The sequence below is a fragment of the Odontesthes bonariensis genome, chromosome 20, assembly GCF_027942865.1.
Source record: "Odontesthes bonariensis isolate fOdoBon6 chromosome 20, fOdoBon6.hap1, whole genome shotgun sequence".
NCBI lineage: Eukaryota > Metazoa > Chordata > Actinopteri > Atheriniformes > Atherinopsidae > Odontesthes > Odontesthes bonariensis.
Genome location: NC_134525.1, coordinates 23,021,866 through 23,038,406, shown reverse-complemented (window position 1 = coordinate 23,038,406; position 16,541 = coordinate 23,021,866). Strand labels below are relative to the sequence as shown.

Here is a 16,541-nt window from a genome sequence, read left to right as displayed (position 1 = left end):
TAATCACAACACAGACATTACTTTGCTTTAAATATGCAAATATTTAAATATATTAAAAAACTGGACTCAAAAGAAACAAATGTAAAGCTTAAAAAAAAGGCTAAAGTGAAATATGAAATGGTCTGAGAGCAGCTTGTACTAGAGTGGTGTTAAAACAGACACCGGATGTGTGTTTGTGTTTGATCTGTACAGACGCCGATAGAGAGCTATTCATTGTCGGCCCTCAGGTACTACAAAAAGGCTCTCGAGTTATATTTTGAACACATAAAGCAAAACGATCTGAATGTTCAGATTTCTTGGGCCAGCAAGGCTGAGGAGTACTAAAAGCTTTATTTGCACATTTCAGATAGAAGAAAAACACAACATGAAAATTGAAGCATCATCAACAAAGGCTGAGAAAAAAGTCAGTCATTTCTTTCAAAATGTGTGATAAAGGGTGTAACACTTGGGTTTGACCGTTTGCTTATTGTTCCTTAAAAGCATTTACCACAACTTAATAGTTCTAACCTTCCAATTCTTCCAATTCTCTGTCTCACTTATACTGATTCAACTTATTGGAACTTTCACGTTATTCACAGCCTTCAATTTTATGTTTGGAAAGGGTTTAGTTTGATTAGCACCAGGCGGAATCTTTGGCAGATAAAAAGCTGAAGTTCAAATGTTTAATTTTCTTTTAAAAGGTGGGTTCAATGCTACTTCATGGGTTTAAAGTTACAGCGAATTGCATAACAACAACTCAAATCTATGAAAAAAAAGATATCACATTATCACAATCCACTGTTGTAGATAGTGAGCTGGCAACATATCCCTGCTGTGCTTGTTTCTGTCAGGCAGCGCGCACATGACACAGCAGAAGTTACAACATATAAACAGGAACATGTGGAACCATGTAGATTTATAGAAACTGTCTAAACATCTCTTTTGTCACATAGAAACCCAACCATGTACTGCGTCCTTCTTATGGACAACAATTCAAACCAGTTCTTTCCTGCACATCATACAGTATCGCAGTGCCACAAAGTGGTTTGGCACCTCTCGCCATCTTTTCCTTTTTTATAAGTGCGTGTACGTAAGCATTAGCAAGACATGGAAAGTGGACGTCATCGTGATGGAAAAAGTGTGGGGACGCAGCACATGGACATCTAGTCTGAGTAGTGGTGAGTAAAGAGGCTGGTATTTTTATTTGGGTTAAAAATAGTCGTTAAGATTCCGTTTTTGTTTACTACACTTCAAATTTAGGACATTCAAGTATTCTTCAATAAACTACTATGGGAATTCTGAACACTCAAATATAATACCGGTTTATGTTTTTCATAAATCCAGCAATAGAAATATCTAACATCTAAGTCTGATATGCACAACCATTAACACACCGTCACAAGTTGGAGCGAATACGATTTAAAAAGATTTATTAATGTTGCTGAGGAAGAAGAGTTATTTCGCAGATGGATATTTGGTTTCGGTGCAGGTTGAGAATCCAGGAAACGGGAGTTGAAGCTGGCGAGCTGACAGACAGGTGAGTACCACAGGTTGGAGTGTTCCTTTTGGATCGAGGTGTCCCGGTAGGCTTCTCCAAAGGAAGCGCCTCCGAGCAGGGGCATCCAGGGGGTCTCAAGAGGAATCCAAATCCAGCGTATCCAAAGATTTTACAGGAAGGTTTCCACGAGGTGAGTTTGAGGTGACATTGTGCTTTGAATGCATATGTTTAGCTGCTTTTTTAGAGACACCAATTAACATAACTTGCATGTTTTTAGGGTGGTGGGAGCAAGCCGGAGTACCGGGAGAGAACCCACGCATACACAGGGAGAACATGCAAACTCCACACTGAAAGGCCCCAGTCGGGAATCGAACCAGTAACCTTCTTGCTGTGATGGGACATTGCTAACCACCACACTTTAATTTAATTAAACGTTACTTTATTAACCTCCAAAAGGAAATTACATTATATTGCTTAAGTATCAGTTATTGTTTTGCAGTTATATGTTACAGACAGATAAAAATATAATATAATCAAAATATAATCAAAAATCATTTTAAAACTAAATTAGAAACATTTTGGCTAAAGCAGCTAATATTACACGCATGTATTTGGACTCTGGGAGGAAGGCTGATTTCCCACAGGAACTCCGTACAGAAAGGTCCCAGCCGAGATTCAAACATCAAGACATTTTTCTGAGAAACCCATCAGTTAGTGGGATATCACAGGCATGACTATCAAATCTTCCCCAAAAAGTTTCTCAGGTAATTAATTCTGGACCAAAACGCTCCAATATACAATATCAAGACTAACATCCTTTGAGCTTTGCAGCTTGCACAGCAGAAAAAATGCCATAAAGAAAGAAAATACCTCTACGTTCAAAGAGATAAGTGAACGCTGCATTTCCACGTTTGTAAATCATTATCCTGAATGGGATTCAGTCTTTGTAATTAATGTCCTTTTGTTTCCTCGTAAGGTCTTCGGTCCTCCGTCTCTGTTGGTTTGATGATAAATATCAAAGTTGTTCATCGGGAAGAACTTCCACATATTCAGAGGAGGGAGCATCTAAAGGTAAATAACAGAGGAAAGGTCAAAATACACATCAAATCAACAAAGGTACTGGGACAAGATGCAAGAAAGTGTTTGACGTACTCTCATAGTCATGGTCTTCTTCAGGTAAAGGACTGAAGTCCGTCAATGACCTGTGTCTAATCGAGTCTCCAGCTGAAGCTTCAGTCTGGTTTCGAGGAGATATTTCAGACCTTCTCATTGGGGCTTGGATCAACATGCCTGTCTTTCTCTTGACAGCATGGCGCAGGTGTATAGCCAATCCCTGGTTCTTCCTCTTATAGTTACGGATCAAATCCTCCAAATTCTTGAAATAGGTCTCCTCTGTGCCTCCAGCCGTCTGAAGGAATAACAGCATTAAGTAAGAAAACAAAAGAGTTGCAGGAGCAAAATAAACATATTTTCAGTAAAAATCTGGCACTCACAATCTTATTCTGTGGTTTCGATTTCAGGTGATTACTTTGTCTATGAATAAATATGTTGTTTTATCTGCTTTATATACACACATTCACCCTTCTCAGAGCCCAAGATAAGCTAACGAGATGCTTGAAACGTTATTCGAACAAACAAGAAAGCTTATAAAAGTAGTTCAGCCCACAAAGTAGAAATGTGGAGAAATGGTAAAAGAAGCAACATGTATAAAGAGTCTTAAACAATATTTATTGGGAATGCAAAGTTGATACGTGTATGAGCAGGAAAAATGTTTAGAGGCAAGAAATGCAGTATCAGTATTAACATTGATGCCAAGACACAAAGCTTTAAAGATTGTGATCAGCCAGCAGTGACAGGATAATCAGTCACAACGTTCTAATTTCCACTGATTCCTCTGACTGACACATCTTGACATTTAATTTTAACTCTAAACATCTCATATGTGTGGGAATTAAAAATCTGATATTTGTATTAGCTGTGATGTCATGATTTGAGTGGGGTGGAATAAAGTTTCCTGTGTGGTGGGGGTGAAACGCAGGACAGAGGAGTTTCCAGTCTGAAGGTGTTACGTTAATCTGCCAGATCAGGCTGTTAGAATATAGACTCTGCTTGTTTTGTTTTTGTCAAATTCAGAGTTGAAGAGGCAAACTATTTGATAAGTAAAAACCTGAACTTTGTTAGTTACGTTTAGCACCAAAGACAAAGTGACTGCTTGTCACAAATCTTTCAGCAGCTCAGCTGGGATCAAACTGAGATTTTACACTCAGTCATGTTTGTCACCAAATCTGTTATTTCGACACATTCAGTTAAAGCTGAACCTTTAAAGGGACTGAGGCACACTTTTCTGTGTTGACCCTTCATCATGCCCAGTTCAGGAGGGAAGCTCTGCTCCAAGATCTTCGAACGAACAAGTGTCTGTGACTTCAGACGCTAACTTTAAATCCAACTTCTTGCTGAAGATTTTTTATTATGCAGCATTTTTACTGAATCTAACATCTTGTATGTATTTAAGGCCATACTTTTTTTTATCATTAGCATTTGTTTATATTTTTACTTGTATATACTAATGTGTTACAAGTTGCTGCACAGTGGAGCTTTTGTTGTTTTAGGGATTTATATGTTTACAATGACACACTGATAAATGTGTGCTTTCTCTGTAAAGCAGTCCGCCGTTGTAAACCAAAAAAAATTATTTCTGGTTACGCTTACCTCTGACCACTTTTAGGTCAACTCATTGGAGAATATTGAGAAACTCGAGCCAGGTTTTAATCTGTTATGATTTATCATGTGAGGGAAAATCAGAAAGTTAGTGTTTGTTTTTATAATTGAGTCAGGACAGGAATTAAATGAAGCCAAAGTACAGTTTCAGGCTGATGACACCATCTTTGAATCAAGCCATAGAGCTCTTACAGGAAGATATATTCAGCTCTTGTGGTTGAAACTAAAATTGGTCCTAAACTAAAAAAATTGTGACCTTTACTTGTTCTCATTCAAAGCACCTGATTCTTCTGTTTTGAACACTCAAAATTGCACTTTCTGTGAGTCTTTAGGATGAAAAATGCACGTTTACTGCAGGCATTGTGAGGTGAATTATCTGCTTACATTTCTGGCCTTTTGTCATATCACCCCAGCCAGTATGTTATGAGATCTGCAACTAAACCTCTTTCGCTTGCACTAAAATGGCTTTCTTCTCCTATGCTCTTTGAGTTTGAAAATATCATCAGCTTACAAGCACTTCTCTCGTTTTTCTAAGACGTTTTATGCTGCCTTAATGGCCAGGACCTCCTGGAAAAAGATCTCATCGGACCTTTCATTGCAAACCAAAGGAAATAAAATGAATTAAATAACCTTTTTCCTGGGAAAATAAATCAAACGTTCTCAGAAAGTTCAACATAATTCCAAACAATTTGCCAATTTAAAGTTGTAACTGATGTTTTGTCTAAATCAGGAAAATTTTGATCGAGTCAGTTGAAAGCAGTGTTTAATACCTCAGTACTTTAAACATATTTGTGTCTGAGCAAATCCACTCTTACGCAGTACCATGAAGTATATTTAATCACCATAATTGAATCACTGTGAGGTTTTAAAATAATCGTTACGATACTTTACGTTGTGAAACTGAATCTGTAGTTAATGAAATAAATAAAGAGAAAGAAATCGAACAAATTCCTTTGAGGAAAGTGAAATCATGGGAAATCATTTATAATTGAATATGTTTGTGTGTTTGTGCGTTTACCAGAAGAGTGTAGTTTCCGTTAAGTGTCTGAAGCAGTCTGTATGTGTACACCACCTTCCGCTTACTGAAAAGACAAGAGAAATATGATTTATTTACACCATTCCTCCAAAGGACGAAGCATTCCAGATGCATAACCATCTGTAATGTGTCACAGCTCTCCTTGCGTTAGTTGTAAAAGCATTTTTGTACTGAAATACTTCAGAATATTTCTACTGAAATTTTAAAAAGATACGTGTTGTTGCATAAGATTCAGTTAACATGTCATGGAACAAAAACCAACCACAGTGAAACCTCATCTGACCTCAGACGATAACGCAACTGCGTTCAAATGTAGAGTTGGTGAGTCCAGTAAGAAAATGTGCGCCTCATTGTTTCCACAGAGACATTTTACCTCTGATGCACGCTGAAAACCATCAACAACTATGAGTGCAACCCTGTTTCCAAAAGAGTAAAGATGTCATGTTTAATGCCAAGATAAAAGAAAGCATAATGACTGAAGCCTGTCTCCTCGCTGACTTCACTCAGCTCTTTGCTCTCCTCTCTACTGTCCCTTTCGCTTATTCTCCGATCACCGGCGCCTGATGGTGCCTCTTGACCTGATCTTTAATTAGAAATAGTAAAAAGACAACATATGCGATGATGAAACAGCTAGTTTTGAGTTTGATGTAGCACATTTAAATAAGTTGGGGGGAAAAAAAGTTGTCAAAGAATCTATGATTTTAAGTCAAGTGGGAACATCAATGAATTAAATAATTAGGCAACATTACATCTGTGTAACTAACAGACAACAGATCAGATCCGATGGGAACCACTGCTGCTGCCTTCCGGGCCCAAGCTAATTCATAATGGACCAAGTGACTTGTTCAAAAGCCAGCATATGTGGTGGCATGGGAGAGCATGAAAGCACACATTAGCACTATGTACATCTGTGATGAATACAGGTTACACAGTTATTCAAATTAGAACCACTTTTTGAGCTCCTTGACTAATTTCAATTTTCCCCACTGGGGGATGAATAAAGTATTTTTCTATTTTATCCTACACTGCACCATCAATTGCCATCTTAAAGGCATCTCTTTTAAGGAAAGTTTGTTTATTTCAACGACACAATCCACATTTTACACACATTTCAACAGCATGGTTTACCTCTACCTGACGGGCCGACCATCCACTAGATCAGGGGTTTTTCTTCAACGTTTTTCAGGCCAGGGACCCCCAAACTGATGGAGAGTTGGAGCAGGGACCCCCCTACTATTTATATGGCATACAATTGTGTTTTATATTTAACGGGGCCTAGTGCCGTGTATAAACATAGCTACTCTGTTATTGTACATTCAATACTAAGCTATTCAAATAATACACAGGTTAATATATTCATGTTTTTATTTTAAAACTTGTGCAAGGTACAGGGTGGCCGTGCCACTGCCATTTATAAACAAACATCTTGCATACAACACTGAGCTATTCAAATAATCCACAGATTTTAACGTTAAACATGCATGGAGATGGGACAATGAATCCTCAAACCATCTGTGGATGGCACACGTCTGCACACAATTTGTGAGAAAAAACTGTTTGAAAAAAAAAAAAAAATAAATAAAAAAGTTAAAGATCGTCTAATCAACCAAAGATTTCGCGACCCCCCTGCAGTAACTCCGCGGACCCCCTGTTGAAGGCCTCTGCACTAGATATACTTTATGATAAGATACTAAAGACTTAAGCAGAACTCAGTTTTGCTCAGGATACTTATTTTACCTGAATGTAAAGTATAGTTTAAAAAAAGGATTGCTCAACGAAACTTAAGTGTAATTTTCTATTTTACACCTAATTGTTTCTGTCTTTAAAAGGATGTGACGATATATTCCGTACTTATTACCGAGGGTCGCATTCGCACGGGATTAGTATTACCTATGGTAGATACTCCGGACCGTTTCACAGGAGGTAGAATTCTCGGCAAAGTTTACCGACATACTCCGCTATCTTTACTGACATGGCGCGTTCGGACGGGACTAGATTTCCCGGTTATTATTACTTTACCCCAGGTCCCCCCATTAAACTAGTCCCGTCCGAATAGGGCTAAAGACTGTAAATTTCCCCTCTTTTCTTACCGACTGAGTTTGTGTTGACCGAGCCACCTTAAAGTAAACCACTGACACGAACATCAGCGTCAGGATTTTAAAAAGAAACAAAAAAGACATTTTGGATGAGGAGAAGTCTACATGTCGTGCCAGGTACTCACTAAACGCAAAGACACATGGCTCCCTGGATGGTCTCGCTGTCTCGGATCAAGTAAGCTCCATCCTTGTTCTTCTTGCCAAGCAGTTCCTCACACTCCACCTTGCTGATGGCACCATGGTAGGACTCCGGCAGAGCTGCTGCCATAGCAAACACAAACTACCAGACAGCAGAGACAGACATCCACTTTAACTGCACACCAACTTCTGCTTTTTCAAAACAGCCTAATTTCCGCGAAAGGGGGCTCCATCGGCCGCCTTGCACTCAGACTGGTTTGTGGTGCAATGAGGAAAGAGAAGAGCGGAGGGTGGTCAATACTCAGTGCAGGGAGGTGTTTAACAGAGCGCACGTGAAGAAAGCACTGAGTTGGCCTCACAGTTTCACAGGAAGAGTGCATGTCGATGTGAGAACAACAACCACAAATGGAAAAAAAGGTAACTGAAACATTATTTTTTTTTATCACTGATGCTATTCTTTTAACATTGATTTGCATGTATGTGGTTATTACCAGGAATAGTAATAACATGCTGATTATTGGAAACATTTTTAATAAAGTGTCACACAATCCACCTTCATATGCTTTAAACTTAGGATTAAAGCCACAGTTTTGTCACATAGGCGGTTTAAAAGCAGAGCATCCACAGTGGGTTCATCTCAAAACAAATACATCCATGCAACGTTTCTACAAAACACATTTAGATCATCGAGAGTCCTTTTCTAAAAGAACAAGTGGAATAAAAAGCTAAAAACATCAGGTCAAAATTAACATAATAACCAGCTTTATTTGAAATATCTAAAACACAGAGGTATCTTACAAAAACGAGGAATCCATCTTGTAGCTGCACGGGTTAAGAGAATGGCCACGCTTCATACAGGTGTTTAGTTGACAGTTTATTTTTCCAAACTTACGAACATCATAAAACATCGTGACAACGTTAGCGCCTTAACCTTGTGCAGAGTCCATCTTTCTGTCCGAAGTGCACAGCCGTGCACATGAGTCCTCAGTATCTCCCCCGCGTATTCCCCATAATTCTCTGCTCATTACATCCGCCCACGTCACTCCCATACAACCAATCAGTTATTGCATAGAAATAATGAGTTTTTTAACAGCATGGAATAATTTCCTTTTAGAACATACATGAAATCATCTTTTTTAACACGTCACAAAATAATGAATTCAAAACAACACATTATAAATGAAATGTAAGACTTAAATGACAGCACTGTCTGATTGACAGTTACACTCCCACCAATTACTATGATTTATGATCAACATTTCAGAAAAATCAAGTAATTTCATCAGTAACTATAGACATTGATAACTCACAGTTAACTCAATTCCACAAGTGTATTTTGAAAACCAATGAAAAACCAAAACATTTCATCTGTTTTCTAAGAGCACAACTAGTTTGTGAATGGGACGCTCAAGTATTGATGGATTATTAACCCTTTGACCCTTTTGGTTCAGACTCTTATTTCCTCTTTGAAAGCATGACTTTGAGCCAGTTTTACAAGCGTTAGACTCGCTTTTCTTCTCTCTTCAACCGTAACCGGGGCTGATATTTTTGTTCTTTTTGCCAGTCTTTGGATTCGTGCTACTGCGTTCAAGGCAGTGTTCCATTTTGAAAAGCGTTCAAGTCTGTCCAAGAAATTCTCTTCTTTCTCAAGCTCTGTGTGTAAAACCTGTGTTGTCCTTACTTCTGGGTCTCCCACCATGAGCTCTGGAGTGAACTGTGATGCGACCAATTCTCTGTTCCACAGGAACTCTGGTCCTTTAAGCCAGTTTGACTGTATCAGCTCTTTCACACCAAGGCCTCTGGAGGCGTGGTCGGCAGGGTTTTGATCAGTGTGGACATAATACCACTGAGCAGGGTCGGTTACTTCTCTGATTCTTTGTACCCTATTTGCTACAAAGATGTGGAACCTACGGGCTTCGTTGTTTATGTAGCCCAAGACCACTTGGGAGTCAGTCCAGTAATATTCTTTGTCGACTTGGAGCTCTAGCTCTTCCTTTAACATGCTGCCTACAGCAGCAGAGACTACAGCAGCAGTTAGTTCTAACCTAGGCACAGTGGCGATCTTGGTGGGTGAGACCCTGGCCTTGCCAATGACCAGAGAGCAGTGGACTTGTTTATCACCCACAACTCGCAGGTACGAAACTTGACCGTATCCACTGCAGCTTGCATCTGAAAAATGATGCAGCTCAGTTCTTTGTATCTTCCCCACTTCACTAGGATAGAAGCATCTTGGTATCTCAAGGCTTGGCAGGTTTTTCAAGTCATCCAGCCAATTCTTCCATCGTGGCACTAATTCTGTGGGAAGTGGCTCGTCCCATCCTACACCCTTCTGGCACATCTCTTGCAGTATTTTCTTCCCCAGCAGCAGAAAGGGTGCTAGAAAACCGAGGGGGTCGAAAACCGAGGCTACGGTGGAGAGAATTCCTCGGCGTGTCGCTGGTTTTTCATCTAGGCTCACTTTGAATGAGAAAACGTCACTGCTCACGCACCACCTTACTCCTAATACTGTCTGAATGGGCAGCTCTCCGAGACTAAGATCTACGTCATGCACCCCACCTGCTCGTTCGCTTTCAGGAATTGACTCCAGGACTTCTCTGCGGTTTGAAATAAATTTGTGAAGATGCAGCTTCCCCTTTGCACACAGGCTTTGTGCTTCTCTGACTAATTGAATGGCTGCACTCACTGACTGCACGCTAGCTAAGCCATCATCGACGTAGAAGTTCTTCTTCAAGAACTCAGCTGCTGCAGGATACTCTCCTTCATACTGACTTGCAAGATATTTCATCCCATAATTTGCACAGCCGGGGGAAGAAGCAGCACCAAAAAGGTGTACTTTCATTCGAAACTCTTTTGGCTCTGTGCTCGTATCACCTCCCTCCCACCAAAGAAAGCGCAGGAAATCTCTGTCGTCTGAGCTTACATGGAACCTATGGAACATCTTTTCCACATCACAGACAACAGCTACAGGGTGTTTGCGGAACCTGCAGACAACACCAGTCATTCCATTTGCCAGATCTGGTCCGGTCAGCAAGTGATCGTTCAGTGACGTACCCTCGTACTTTGCAGAACAGTCGAACACGACTCTTATTTTGTTCGGCTTTCTGGGGTGATAAACCCCTTGATGTGGGATATACCCCGCATTTCCTGGCCTTTCATCTCCAGCCTTTTCTGCATCTCCATCATTGAATAGGCTCTCCATGAATTGGATATAATCATTCTTGAACGTTGGATTTTTATCAAGTTTTCTTTTCAAGTGTTTTCTGGCAGTTGTGGACGTGACTTAAAGGGCAAGGGCATTTCCAGGTGCCCCTCTGCGTTTTGGTGTGCTGTGCTGTTCAGTATTTGCATGAACTGTATGTCCTCTTGTGATATATTCTTATCGCACTGGGCACTATCTCTGAAGTCGAACTCGAGGGCTCTAATTACACTAGCTGGTGTCAGTGGTGGGAGTTCCCTGACTGCTATGCGGTGGCACAGGCCTGTCACCTCTGTTGACTGTGCACCTCGTAATGCGCTTCCGACTACACTCCAGCCAAGGTCAGTTTTGATGGCGTATGGCTCATCGTCCCTCCCTGTGATAACTCGTCATGGTGCTAAAGCCCTGGAGCAGTCGTAACCAATGAGAAGGCCTACCTCACAGTCCATCAACTCTGGTATTTCAGGGGCAATTCCCTTTAAGTGATTCCATCGCTCAGCAGTTTTTGGTGTGGGAATGTGGGATCGTTCAAGGGGGATAAAGTCTCTGGTATAGGTAGGTGGCAAGCTAATCCAGCTATCAGATGAAAATCCTCTAACTCTAAGGCCACTAGCTCTTGCACTGTGAACAATTGAATCCTTTCCCATCATAGTAGTCAGTTTCAATTTCACTGGTTCCGAACTTGCTCCCACCATTCGGCACATGCCTTGATCAACGAAAGTGTTACTACTCTGAGTATCAAGCAGAGCATACGCAAGTATCTCTTTTTCAGGAGCTTTTGTTGAGGAAATCCAAACTGGCACAATCATTGATGTGCTTCCATCATCACCTTTATTCACAGAGCAGGAAAAGGAGGATGTGTTCTCTTCGACTTGCGCAACCTCCGGACGTCTGTCAGCTGCTGCCCGGTCCTCATGGAGTACTGTTGGATGATGTTTCTTACATATTTTGCAGCTGGCTTTTTCTTTACAGTCCTTTGAATTGTGTCCCCTTTTAAGGCAGCCGAAGCATAGACTGTTGTCAAATATGAATTGCCTCTTGTCCTCTTTAGGCTTGCTAGCGAACACCTGGCATTTGTGGATGGAGTGCCCTTCTCCGCAGCATATGCATTTGAAAGAACTTGTGGCTGTACTAGGCACATTCTCCTGAGAACTGCTCTCTACTCCACTATTTGTTGTTTTTATGTCTGTAATGAATGTGTTAGCCTTTGGGCACTTAAACTCTCTAGTTATCTTTTCTTCAACAGGTTTCAAGGCATTAAGCGAGGTCATGGGGTTACAGGCAATTTCTGCTTCTTGTGCCATAAACTCAGCAAACTCTTTGAAGGCAGGATATTCTTTTCCATGGCGTAATTGCTTTGTGACATGGCGATTCCAACGTGATGTAATCCAATCTGGAAGTTTTTGGAGCATTTTGTGATTTGCCTCGCAATCATTAAGCACATCTAGCCCCTTCACGTGTGGCATTGCACTGCTGCATGCTGACAAGAAGTCACTGAATTGTCGTAGTTTCGCTGACTCTCTAGAACCTACTTTAGGCCAGTTATTCAGTTTTTCTCTAAATGCACGCTGTATTACAAAGGGATGACCGTAGCGAGTATTGAGCATCTCCCATGCTTGGTCATAAGCTTCAGCATCCTTTCTAAAGAAAGTCCCTTCCAGTACAGATCGTGCCTCACCACCAACGTACTTTTGCAGATAAAATAGTTTGTCGGCTGCATTGGTGCATCATTTCTCAATCAGTGTTTTAAAGCTTGTGCTCCACTCTAAGAAGTTGAGCGGGTCTCCCGAGAAAACACAGGGTTCAGGAGCAGGAAGTCTGGTGAGAACCATTGAGTCGTGTATGGCTTGTATCAAGAGTGTGTCGTTTTTGGTTGTATTCGTTTGTTCGTCATTATTATTGCATGCTCGTTCGATCTTTATGGGTTTAGGTAGGGTTATGTGATTGCTAGTTTCCTCAAATAGTGCTCCTCTGTCCTGACAATGTGCCTCAATCTCTTCAGCTTCAGAGTATGCCTTAAGTTTTGCAGCCATTACTTGCAAATCTCTCTGATCTTCAAGCCTTTTAAGTTCTTGTCTTTGAGTAGCAATTGCTTCTTCCATTTTCACTTCTGCTTTCTTTGCAGCTAGCTGTGCTGCACACTCTGCTCTTTTGACAGTGATACTCTGCTGTTGGGATGAACAGTGGGACTTACAACTTGGGGCTATACGATCAATGACTGATGCCTCAAATATAGACTGTGCATAATCTCTGTCAAGCACCATGTGAAGTCTAGCATTTTCTGCTTTATCATCGAACTCCTCTAGACCCACTTCGCTCATACGCACCTTTAACAGACCCATTATGTCTGCTGTAACTGCTGTGCAAGAGTCAATCTTTCTCCTAATGTGAGCGGAAGGAGCTGACAGCAGCCGTATGGTTTCATATGCGTCTTTAACTTGCACTTCAAGTCCCTCGACAGTTTCCATCATATTGACTAGATCATCTTCAGAACACTCACTTTTAAGGTTACTTCGTGTAGTTTTAACTTCCTCCTTCCAGTGTCCATAAAGACTGATGAATTTGGTCTCCTTTTGACATATTTCTTGCTGCTTTAGTTCCAGCATTTTGGGGGTTAATTTTCTTTCCCTCACAGATTTTCGTTGCTCTACGACTACAGGAGTAGAAGTTGTAGGATTTGCTTGATTTTCTTGTATTGCTGCTATTTTGGCACTGACTTCTTTTATCTGCGATTCTAAAATATCCGTGTCGTCGTGTTGTGATTCCAAGTGATCATTTAGCCTTGCTAAATGTGTTTGCAGAGACTCTAATTGCTCAATGTCACCAGTGCTTGACTTTTCCCCACTGACTGACATATCTAAAAATGTATATTGCAATATTAATGACCGTATCAAAGCTTAGGCTAATTTGTTTCCACTAACCTTGTGATTACATATGTATAACTTTCCATGATACACTTTCCGATCCCATAACATGGTTTGTAAGAACCAGATAAATGCAAACATTTGGTACTATCAAAGACCCCTGAATCAGTTATTTGAAATTAGGCAACCACATTAATATATACACTGTAAATTCAATAATCTGAATTTGTCAGATCAACACTATCCAAGATATAAGCACAATGCTTTAACAGTAACTTAAAGTATGTCAGAACAATGAATCAAAGTCTTTTTTTTTTTTTTTTTTTTTTTTTCGTATTTATCGAGCTCACTCAGACGCACGTAAGTCTATGCGTTTTTAAATTAACTCACACTTGAAGATGAATGTCAAACCCGACGTCGGATCCTGCATGCAGAAGAGCCGGCCGCGCCGGGACCGCCACGGTCCGCCCCAGCCGTCCGCGGTCGAGGAGGGCAGACAGAGCCCGTGCTGGAGTGCGCTGCTCTGTGCTGGCACAACACTAGTCGAGTTTCAAGCGTCCCAGCACCTCTGTCGTTGGTCTTCCTCCACGACCGTACTAGTGTGCGTTGTTCTCTGCTGGCAGTAACGATGATTCGAGTGCCCTGGTGCTTCTCTCGCGCGATGCTCTCCCTCCAGTACAGCGATAGCTTGCGTTGCTCTCCCTCCAGTGCAGTGCTAGGTTGCGTTGATCCCCCTCCAGCACAGCGCCAGCACAGCGCCAGCCCGCGTCGATCCCTGCTCTGCCGCGCACCGCTCCTCCTCCAGGAATGCAGCACTCCACCCGCCAAAAGGCAACTTGAGACCTCGCGAAGTTGAGTAAACTGTCTCTGAATGTACCGTAGAGATAAAGCTGCTTTACTGAGTCGGGAACTCGTCCTTAATATCCGAATACACTACTCACACTCACAGACGTTAACCGCGTTGACACACAGCAATCTTAGACTTAGCCATTGGCGGTTCGTTGTCACTGTAGCTGCACGGGTTAAGAGAATGGCCACGCTTCATACAGGTGTTTAGTTGACAGTTTATTTTTCCAAACTTACGAACCATCATAAAACATGGTGACAACGTTAGCGCCTTAACCTTGTGCAGAGTCCATCTTTCTGTCCGAAGTGCACAGCCGTGCACATGAGTCCTCAGTATCTCCCCGCGAAGTCCCCATAATTCTCTGCTCATTACATCCGCCCACGTCACTCCCATACAACCAATCAGTTATTGCATAGAAATAATGAGTTTTTTAACAGCATGGAATAATTTCCTTTTAGAACATACATGAAATCATCTTTTTTAACACGTCACAAAATAATGAATTCAAAACAACACATTATAAATGAAATGTAAGACTTAAATGACAACACTGTCTGATTGACAGTTACACATCTTCTTCGTTCTCTGGATCTAAACCATCGAAGTTACATCCTCTAGGAGGGAAATATTCCTCCTCAGTCCCAGTATATCTAAGAGAGGAAATGGGTTGAATGGGATTGAATTCAACTAAATGTGCTGCTACCGGATCATTCATGTTTCCACATCTTACAGAACTTCCATGTTCAGCATTTCAAATCTTGAGTGCTCTTCTACTTGTGTTTCCCAGACAGGACTTACCACAAGGACAAGTGATGAGATAAGTTACTGACTGTGGGAGGATAGGATAGCATTTATTTACCTGTATGATGGTTATTAAAATTATTACCACAGCGTGTCGAATACCTACCTGTGTTTCCTTGTGCCTCTTTTTTTTCTCCTTGATTCCTGGAAGCAACAATCCGTCCTGTGCTCCTGTTCAGATCTGGTTCTGGAAACGACATTCAGTGGAATATTCACATCAGCTCCTTACCTGCCTGTTCACCCTCCTGCGGCCCGAGCAGCGCCACCCAACAACCAGTGCCTCCCTTCAAAATCCCGCCGGACTCCTGCAAAAGTAAGAAGAAACATTTTGAATTCCACTCAACCTCTAGATTACTCTGTGTAAATCCCTTTAATCACAAACCTCTCTTCTCTCCCAGAAACTCCTACCTCCCATCTGGACACACCTTTTGGATTCTTTCTCATCCCATGTTTAAATAAACCTTTTTTTTTTTTTACAGAAACTCAGTTCTCCACAGTTTTTCATCCCATCTACTGGCCCTCTCATACAGCAGATGGCACTGTAGTCACTGCTTTTCTTGAAACACTGCTTCTTTCTGTCATGATCTGGGGTCTTTGTGATAGTTTTTGTTACACTTATCCTGGTTTTAAGGCTTTCGTGTTCTCATTTCATTTCCAGAGTGTGTTTGGGTTAGGGTTTGTCGAAGTCTCTTTAGCTTAAAAACCCTCTTGAGTGAAATTATCCTCAAGTATCTGAGTCACAGCCATGATAAGAGCTGGTTGAATGGACATGGCGCAAGTCAAAGCTCCAGGTTCATTATGAGACTTACAAAGAAAAGCTATGTGTGTTCAACCAGACTTTGCGTAGAACGAGGGAGAGTTATTTTTCTGAAATCATCAAAAACTGCAGTAACAACTCTCGTGTCCCGTTTGCTACAGTAAACAGATTAACAAACCCTCCAGTTTCACTGCCTTTAGAACTCATTTCTACATCCAAGTGTAATGAGTTTGCAATATTCTTTAATGACAAAGTTCAAGGCATTAAAAATGCAATAATTTCCACAACACAAATAACTACTCTGCAGCCAGATGGACACCTAGAGCTGACACATTTCACACCTGTTACTGACAAAACAGTCGAAGAGACCATCTGCAGTCTGAGTTCATCAACGTGCTGCCTTGATGAGTTGCCCACTAGATTCCTAAAGTCTGTGCTGAGCAGTTTGTTACCACAACTCACTCATCTAGTCAACATCTCCCTCCAGACTGGAACATTTCCAAAGGCCTTAAAAACCGCTGTCATTAAACCCCGTCTAAAGAAGAGCAATCTTGATGCCACAGTACTGAACAACTACCGGCCCATATCAAACCTGCCATTCTTAGGCAAAG

The 16,541-nt window shown here is 41.2% G+C and overlaps 1 protein-coding gene across 4 annotated transcripts in view; it reads right to left on the bottom strand.

Moving 5' to 3' along the window:
- Positions 1-368: 368 nt before the first annotated feature.
- LOC142370432 (SH2 domain-containing protein 1A) overlaps positions 369-16,541 on the bottom strand; it is a 33,801-nt gene continuing 17,628 nt past the window's right edge. For 3 of the 4 annotated variants that reach the window (XM_075453006.1, XM_075453008.1, XM_075453007.1), the window contains 5 exons: positions 15,280-15,478; positions 7,453-7,588; positions 5,214-5,277; positions 2,630-2,885; positions 369-2,542 (listed from right to left, as the gene is read on the bottom strand). In XM_075453006.1, coding sequence (XP_075309121.1) covers positions 2,493-2,542; positions 2,630-2,885; positions 5,214-5,277; positions 7,453-7,588; positions 15,280-15,373 — 600 coding nt within the window. In that variant the 5' untranslated portion in view covers positions 15,374-15,478 and the 3' untranslated portion in view covers positions 369-2,492. Of the gene's footprint in view, positions 2,543-2,629; positions 2,886-5,213; positions 5,278-7,452; positions 7,608-8,263; positions 8,284-14,948; positions 15,479-16,541 lie in introns of those variants that run through there. The other variant, XM_075453005.1, reaches the window with a different exon arrangement.